At 51.4% G+C, this 8825-nt stretch overlaps 1 protein-coding gene across 1 annotated transcript in view; it reads left to right on the forward strand.

The window, feature by feature from the left end:
* Window positions 1-8356: 8356 nt before the first annotated feature.
* The window catches only part of YIPF6 (Yip1 domain family member 6), a 19286-nt gene continuing 18817 nt past the window's right edge, over window positions 8357-8825 (forward strand). Inside the window, exon 1 of the mRNA XM_019521103.1 lies at window positions 8357-8439. Within this exon, the coding sequence (XP_019376648.1) occupies window positions 8392-8439 (48 nt within the window). The 5' untranslated portion in view covers window positions 8357-8391. The remainder of the gene's footprint in view (window positions 8440-8825) is intronic.

Consider the following 8825-nt stretch of genomic DNA (forward strand, 5'->3'; position numbering starts at 1 on the left):
CGGGCGCGGGAGCAGGCGGGCAGGTTGCAGACGGGGAAGGCAGATCCCGGGAGCTCCGGCCCTGCCCGGCCCTGCCCGGCGGGGGAGGCGCTGGGGGCGGATCCCTCCCGCATGCCCCACCGCATCTGCGGGCGCAGGGGCCGAGCGGCTGCACGCAGGCTCCGCAGCCAGGCGGCCACCCCCGCGCCGCTTTGTGCTCGGCTGCGCCTTCCTGGTGCTGCTCCTGCCTCCAGCCCGGCTTCCCTCCCGCCTTAAAGGAGCAGCGGGAGCGCGGCGTCCCCGCAGTGATCCGGGCGCGGGGCGCAGGGAGAGCGGGGGCTGCCTGGGACTTGTAGTTCGCCTCTGCCCCGCTGGCACCGCCGGGCGCCTGCCTCCCGGCCCACGGGAGCCGCCAGGTCTCTGGGCAGAAACACCCTGGCTCTGGCTTTGGCTCTGGCTCTGGCTCTGGGCGACAAGGACGGAGCGGGATCACAAGCCCCCCCCCGGGGAAGGGCTGCGGGGTGGACACAGCCCCCACAAAGCCTCCTCCCGTCCCCCGCACTTGAGCGCTTGGTAGGGTTGCCCTGGAATTAGAGAGAAATCTCCAGGAGACTGCTGAGAGTCACCCCAGGGATAAATGATGGGGCATTCGTTAAAATCAATATTGAATCAGTGGCATTGGTGACGTGTAGGGGGTGCATGGGGGTGCACGTGCACCCCTGAGATCGGCCATGCAGGGTGGTGATGCGTGGGGGGTGCACGTGCACCCCTTGGTGCAGCCCGTGTCAGGCTGCACTCCCAGTTTAGGTGACGGGCAGGGGGAGCACTGGTGTACCTCCATGAGCCCTGACCGGGAGGTGGGGCCACCAGCAAAAGCACCGCTTCCAGAAGTGGCCATGGGGCTCTTTGGTGAGTGAGATCATCCATGGGATCTCCGCCCCTCCCCCGGTCGCTGACTGATGTCAGGGGGGACATGTGCCCCCCCAACTCAAGAGGCACCAGTCGCTCATGGCCATGCACCCCTTGGAAGCTCCAGCCACGAAACTGGAGGTACACTACTGGTTTTACCGCTGGCTTGGCAATCGGCCACTGGGACCCCACCCCCGTCGGCAGTCTGGTGCCCCCCAGACTCAGGAGGCACCAGTCACCCATGTTCAGTGGGTTTTTAAAATGTAATAGTAATGTGCCTTTGCCTTCCTGATGTAAAATCATTCGTGTCATCATTAAAGCATGTCATTGTTACCACCTGGATACCTGACACATGGAAGATACCGAATTTTAGCAGTTTTTAAAAAAAATGAGATCTTAATTTTTTCCCAAGCAGGAAGCAATGGTGATCACCTGAAATGTGAGAGACTGCCCCCGCCTTTGTTTCAAGGTAATTTGCATCATTACAGGATCTCACACAGAGTTGAGAGGCTCCATACCAGCTATGAACTGACTGCACGGAGTTTTCCATCTATCGACTCCTCTCTGAAATCCTATGAAATATTAACTGTTGTTTCTACCCAGGAGAACTTTTACAGTCTTTTCTCCAATGTCTGATGAAGGGTGTTTGTGCCCAAAAGCTTGCAAGTAAAGAATTTTTTTTTTGCAGAAATCTTGTTGATCTAATAAAAGATATCATCTCTACTACAAGTCCTGATTGCCTTTTCCCCAGACCAATATGGCTACAACGTGAATACCTGACATTGTTATATCATGTGAGGAAACCACCTGCAATAGATTCAAACAGAGTTGGCAACCCTAGTGCTTAGTATGGTGGGAGCAGTGGGGTCCTGCATAGGGCGGGGCCCCTGAGATGCCCTTCGCCTCCACTGAATAGAGTACATTCAACACAGCTGGACAGAGGTTAGTGGGAACTGAATCAAAGGCAGCTCTTCCAAAGCAAGCAAACAAAACAAGAGAAAGGGAGTTCCCCCTGCAGCCCCAGCCCTCCTCCACCCTTGGGGAAAGGGACAGCTAGGTTGCAAGTAGCACACTGCATCTCCTACTGAAAGTAGGGAGCTCTTCTGGAGCCATACAGCTAAAAGATCTGGTCCCTGGATGGAGGCGACTTGCCTTGCTAGATCCTCCCATAGGTATGGGATCAGACAGGTGCTGCTCCAGCTATTCCCGACTGTGTGAGTGATGAGCATGCAGTTGGCAAGTGGATTGCTGGAATCAATCCTGGGGCCTTGGAGGTGAAGCCTTACTTGCACTTCTTCAGGCCCTCAGTCAAACAGATCTCACACGGATGATCTGGGCACGGGGGGATTCACCTTCGGAAATGGTCATTATCAGGGCCTGAATAATATGCTACTTATCAGGGGGACTGTTCTTTTCTGTCATCGCTGCCTTGCCTTTTGCATTCTACTCCCAAGAAATCCCTGTTAAATCTGTATTTGCATTCAGGTCATTCCCTCCCCATTACTGTGGCTGTGCCCAAGAGGACTCAACCTCCCCACTTGCTCTGTCCCTGCCACCTTTTATTTTCTTGGTACTTCAGTTTGGCTCCTCATTTAACCTGGTGCAGTCTATCACCCCAGCCCACTCTTGCTGATTATTAGGTCACTTAATATTTTCTCCAGCACTCCATGTTGCCAGTGCCACCAAATGTACAAGCAGATACATTACCCTGTTTTTTCATGTGCTTCTTTGCCTCCCTACAGCCTCTTTTGGAGGAACAGCTTACCTCATACCCTTCCTCTTTCATGCCTGTTCCTGTCACCAGTTTCCTGTGAAAGACCCTACCTCAGCTACATGTGAAGAGTTCTTGCAGGTTTGGGGGGCCACAAACACTGCTTCTGCCCACCTTTCTGCTTTCGTCCTCATCCACCCACCCAGTCAACATCACCAACAGGCTTTCATCCACCATAATTAATTCTGCTGGAGCCACCTTTTTGATGCCCCCTAAGCCAGAAGAAAGGGCCAAATGAGTTAAAAAAGGACAGAATCCAGGCAAGAAGCCTCCATCCGGGGGCCTCTCCTAACTCCCAGAAGATCTAGGGACCTGGATCCTCAAGTATCCTGTGCATAAGCCCTGCCTGCCATTTCTGTTCCTTCTCTTCCTCTATCTATTACAGCCTAAACCTTTCCCCTACCCTTACCAGCAGGCCAAGAATCTAGTGACTTCTGGTGACCACCTCAGCCTACATAAAATCTATATCAGGGCAACTGGTGAAGATGGCGAGGCCCACAGCCAGCGTAGCAGGCCCCCCATGATGCATGAGAAAGATTTCCCTCTTGGGTTTGGAGTGTGCCCTCTGTGTTGTGTTGTAAAAAGGCATTTCAGTAGAAAGTGTCTCCATCCTACTTGGGCCTCTGAAGGAACTGGATATCAATGTGAGCCTCACCTCCATCCTATCCTTCCTTCCCTGATGCCTTCCTGCCTCCCAGGGAAGGCAGCATCTCCCATTTGGATTGCAAAGCCCCCACCCTCTATTGCAGTCTCCTTCAGTTGGCGGGTCACCATCCAGCTGCTGGTGGCGTGTAGTGAGATAAGAGTGGAAAGATTTGGGGGGATGACTCACCATGGGTCCCTCTCCAGGGTCCGTTATTCTGCAGGGACAGCTTGGTGCTTCCTCTGCTGAGCCCTGGGACAGATACAGAGGAACTGCTTTTTGGCCTAACAAGAAGAGGAAGTCCTGTGTTGGCGCTATTATTGCCGGCAAACCTTCTCACCCCCTTCTCATTTCCTGTGTTGTTTCAACCCCTGCCAATCCCACTTGGGCAGCAGAGGTGTCCCTATTACTGTGTGTAGCTGAGCAAGAAGACATTGTAATGACAGAGCCCTCGAGGGGAGTCAGAAGTGAGACAAAACAGTGTGAGAAGGCCCCTCTCTGAGTGAGTCTGTGTATCTGCTTGCTGTCCTGCACCCAGCCCCATTACCCAGTCGCACCCTTCTTTGCTGGCCCAGTTTCTCTCCAGCACCAGTAAAGGTTGAGTGCTTGGCTTGCTGTGTAAGCATGGCAAGTGTAAGTCATGGGCCCAGCTCCTGCCAGTGGATCTGGTGGATGGCTCTCAGACAATGTCTGTTCTGCCTCCATGCTGATGAGAAGGGCCAGCTGGTGGAGCTAGCAGTGGAGGCACTGGCAGCTGAAGGGAGAAGCAATGTCTTAGGGAGGAGATCTTGGGATAAGGGTGTCCCTCCACTTTCACATCATTTGTTCCTCTACTCAGTTGCAAGCCGAATCCCTTCTTGGTAATCAGGGCCTTGTGTCTGACTCCTGAAATCCAGTAGAAGGTTGAGTCACTGCTGATGGGGCTTGGTCTGGATGCCAAGCTTATTGCCCATGTCTTGTCCTTCCCTGTTTTCTTATGACTTATAGTCTGACAACATCCCTACTCCTGTCTCCAGGACACCTCGCCCAGCTGCAGACAGCGCTGATTGTCTAGCATTCATGTAGTTTTCAGCTTAGTTTGCAGAATGGTAAATTGACTCAATCTATCAAACTTGATATTTCTTCTAAGCCAAATGACCAGCAGCAGACTTAGCTTGGGGAACTAGAAGTAGGTCCTGATTCTGCAAAGGTTTATATATATGCTTCATTTTATACTCTGTGAGTGAGCTCATTGGAATCAGTGATACTGCTCACAGTGTACAAAGTTAAGTCTCTGAAGGAATTAAGTCATAAACTATATTTTCAGTCACAGTTTGTTCTTTAACTGTTGGCCTGAACATTTGAATTTCCTTTAAAAAAAACCCCCACCAACCAAACAACAACAATCTTTGTCAATCAGCAATCCTACAGCATTTGGTCCCAGACCTCTGATCTACATTCCTGTAATGTCTCGCTCTTAATTCTGAATGTAGATCAATAAATGGAGTGTCCAGATGTTAGAGACAATGTTTTTGTGCATATAATTATGAATGATGTATCATTTTATAATTGTTTTATATACAAAAATCAGTATAAAATGGTCTTTTTTCACTTGAATGCCTGGATTAGAACAAGGTAAAACATGAGGCCTTTTATTTTATACCAACAAAAACTCTATGTTCTATCTACTAAGCACATTTTTTTTATTTTTTGAGGCCCAAGATGTCAATTATATTATTTATATGAAGAAATATATACATATGTACTTTTGTGTCTTCTGTTTCATTCCTCTTTTCTGTTGTCTTTTAATTCAGAACATATTTTCTCCTGGAGAAGGCAGGGAAACATTAGTCAGTAGGATGAAACGGTCCTCCATTTCCATGCTTACGCAGGAGGACTTACCTAACTTGTGGCAAAATAAAGCAATTTTTGTGGTTTGGTTTTAGCCCAAAGAGCTAATTTCGTGGTCATTTTATGGTGACCCTGTCCCTTGGCACTGGTTGGCAGAGAGGCTCTGAGGGGAGGAGGGATGAGACAGTAGTCACCATCTTTACTGCTGGTTGCCCTTCTTGTGGCCCCTCAGCAGTGAATGGAGAAGAGGCAAGGCGGGGGGGGGGCAGCTGCCATCTTGGCGGCTATCCTTCCTCTCCCCTCACCAGCTGGTGCCTTCCCCTCCCGGCTGCAAGGGTGGGCTGCCATGGCAGCAAGGACCACTGACTCCCACTGGGGAACCAGCATTTAATTTTTATTAAATTTTTTTTGGTTGATTTCCTGGGAAATTGCAACTGATGCCATTTTTCAAGTTGATTGAGAAGGTTGCTGTTTTTCATGGTTCCTGCAAAAATTATGATACCACAATTTAAGTAGGTCCCTATTTACGCACCAAGCAGAGCACCATCACAATGAATTCTGAAATGTACTCTGATATTAGCACAGCTGATTAAGAAGTGCTCACTTGCTGTTCTGGACAGTTCTTAAGTATTTTTGGGGTTATATTAACAGGAAGAAAATGCTTTATAAACATGTCAGCTGGAGAGACCGATCTCAAGGGCACAATGGGAGGTTTTCACCTTATTCTTGTCAATGTAGCGTGGAAAAAATGACAAACTGGAATTTCCAAGACACGCTTTTTATAGTAATGTGCAATTACATATAAAACAATAAGGGTCATCTTACAAGGGTCAAACTGCTATTATAACAGGAAGGGAACCAATTAATAACACTCTCTTTCAGAATGGAATTTATTGCATGAGTGTGATCAAAAGAGCTGTGCCAAAGACCTCAGTCTTGACGTGCAGCATTTCCTCCTGGTCTTAGGCCAATATTGATTTTCACAGAATCTGCCCATCCAGCCAGGCTGTGACACATTTTAGGAATGGGCATAAAGGGGGATTAGTAGACCCAGTTGATAAATTTCCCTAACAAAAGTTGAACCCAAATGTGCAGGCCAACCCCTACAGCCTGATGGCTGCATGGAGCAAAACCATGGCAGCAGTGGTGATGCATAGGGAGTGCACGGGGGTGCACGTGCACCCCTTGAGAGTGCTGGTGCACCACCAGACAGCCAGTGTTCCCCACTTAGGTGACGGGCAGCAGGGGCAGGCGAGAGCGCTGGTGCCCCTCCTGAGACCGTTGGCTGTGGAGTGGGGGCGCCAGGAAAAGCAATTCCAGCAGCACAAAAGTGCCAGCGGCACACCCAGAAGTGCACTTCCAGGTTGGTGCGATCAGCCTTGGATGAACACCCCCGCTCCGGTCTGTGTGATCAGCCGTGGGGGGACCCCTCCCCCCAGTTGCTGACTGGTTGCTGGGGGAGCAAGTGCCACCCAGGAGGCACCAGTCACTCATGCATGGCAGGCCCCTTCCCCAGCCCTGCAAAAGGAGGCATGTGTATTTATTAACATGTCTCAAACCATCTAAGGATCTTCTGCAGTCTCTGTGCTGGGTTTGGCTGGTCTGAGTACAAAACACAGGGAGTGGAGGTTTTCATCACCAACAGTCACCAACCAGACACTGAGGGGGCTCTGCAGACAGATGCAGAACAGGGGCTGAAGCTGAATGGAGTATCCCTCACACCTGGAAGGTGCATCCTTGGAGCAATGGCCCCCCAGGGGTGTAGCGAAAATGGGTACTTTTCTTTATGTTTCTTTGTTCTTTGTTTTAGTGTCAGCCCCTGCATTCTGTAATTTTCCACCCACATGGTACAGGATGGCCCACCGCGCATGTTTTGCATGTTGCCCAAGTTTTGTTTTGTAATGACCAATCAAGATATAACACGCTAACTGTAAAAACCAATCAAGGTGTGACACACAAACTGCTAGCTCAATAAAAGTTGTGCGCACGCTTTGTTTAGGGTCGACACTGATCTGAGCAACAAGCTCCTCTGTCGGCCTGCTTGCAAGCAATAAAATAAAGTTGGACCCAGCCTGAAAGTGTGACTCTCTTCTTGAGGTGAATTGGACTAGCCTCCAGGGGACAAAATTAGCAATTTATGCAACAGGGGGGCACTCGATAGAAGCCAGGACAGGGACCAGGGCAGCTCAGGCCCTTCCAAGAGGATCCTGTTCGTAGAATCATAGAAAATGAGGGTTGGAAGGGATCTCAGGAGGTCATCTAGTCCAACCCCCTGCTCAAAGCAGGACCATCCCCAACTAGATCATCCCAGCTGGGGCTTTGTCTAGGCAGGACTTAAAATCTTCCAAGGATGGAGATGCGACCACTGCTCTGGGTAATCTGTTCCAGTGCTTTATGACCCTTCCTGTGAGAGAGTTTTTCCTAATAGCTAATCTAAACCTCCCTTGCTGCAACTCAAGCCCATTACTCCTTGTTCTGTCATCTGCCACCACCGAGAACACAGGGACAGCACTAAGGGGGCTCCCCGAGCTGAGTCTCTACCCCATACTGGGCTCAGACTGTGTCATCCTAGTTCATATGCTACTGCCCGCAGCCCCGGGCACCGAGCTAGCAGGCATGGCTGACCCACAGCAGTTGGGCCCCTAGTGTAGGTGGCACATTGAGCTGCTGAGCCCAAGGGGCTGCAGTGATGGGCGACACTGGGCAGCGGTGGTAGCTGATCACCAGGGATCCTGGTTTTCTCAGACAAAAAAAAACAAACAAACCCCAATTTTCAGTTTAAAAAAAAGGAAACTAAAATCCACATTTTCCCATTATCACTAATATTAGTGATGTTTCATTTTAATCATGGAAAAAAGTGGATTTTAGGTACCTTTTTTAAAACCATAAATTGGGGATTTTTATTTTTTTTTATCAGAGAAAACCCAGATCCTTGCTGATCTCACCTGCAGCCGATGCTTTGGGCTGGGCCTCTGGCATGTCTGCCAAGGGGCTGCCCAGCCGGCAGGGGGCACTCCCAGTCTAACCACAGGCACTGAGGCCTCCTGTGCAGCCTGGGGGGAGGTGCCTGTCCCTTTAAATCCCGGCTCTCGCGCAAACGGCCCTCGCGCACCCTCTGGCGCCCGCGCCCTACGTTGCCATGGACACCCGAGCGGGCTGGGAGGGAGGAGCGTGACGTCATTTCACTGAGCCCGGCGCGCGCCGATGAGGTTGGCGTTCTGTTTCCACGTCGCCTCCACCGCCGGGGTGGGGGACCAAGATGGCGGCGGCGGAGGGCAGCGGGCCCGGGGGTGCTGCGAAGCCCCTGGTGAGAGCGGGGCCCGGGAGGCGCCTCCCCGCTGGCGGCCACCGCGGCTGGGAACAGAAGGGGGCAGCGCGGGTCGTGGCGGCGGGTCGCGGATGGGTGCGCGCCAGACTTCTGAGTCCCGCAGCAGGGGCCCGGCTATCGGGGGGCGGGGTCGCGTGGGGTGGTGTCCGGGCCGGGGGCGCCCTCAGCTGACAAAATATTAAAGTGGTGCCCCCAGCACCAAGGGAGCGGGTCCCACTGGGAGGGCTTGTTGCAACTGCTGCTGGGTGACCAAAGCGGAGAGGTGGCTGCTCGTGGGTGTCTGGAGTGAGTCAGGAGACAGGGTAGAGGTGCCCCTTTATAGGCTAACCACTATAGAAACTAAGTTATATATGTGTATGAGTTTA

Source organism: Gavialis gangeticus, unplaced genomic scaffold (genome assembly GCF_001723915.1).
Source record: "Gavialis gangeticus isolate Ggan-Ray unplaced genomic scaffold, GavGan_comp1, whole genome shotgun sequence".
In the NCBI taxonomy this organism is placed as follows: Eukaryota; Metazoa; Chordata; order Crocodylia; family Gavialidae; genus Gavialis; species Gavialis gangeticus.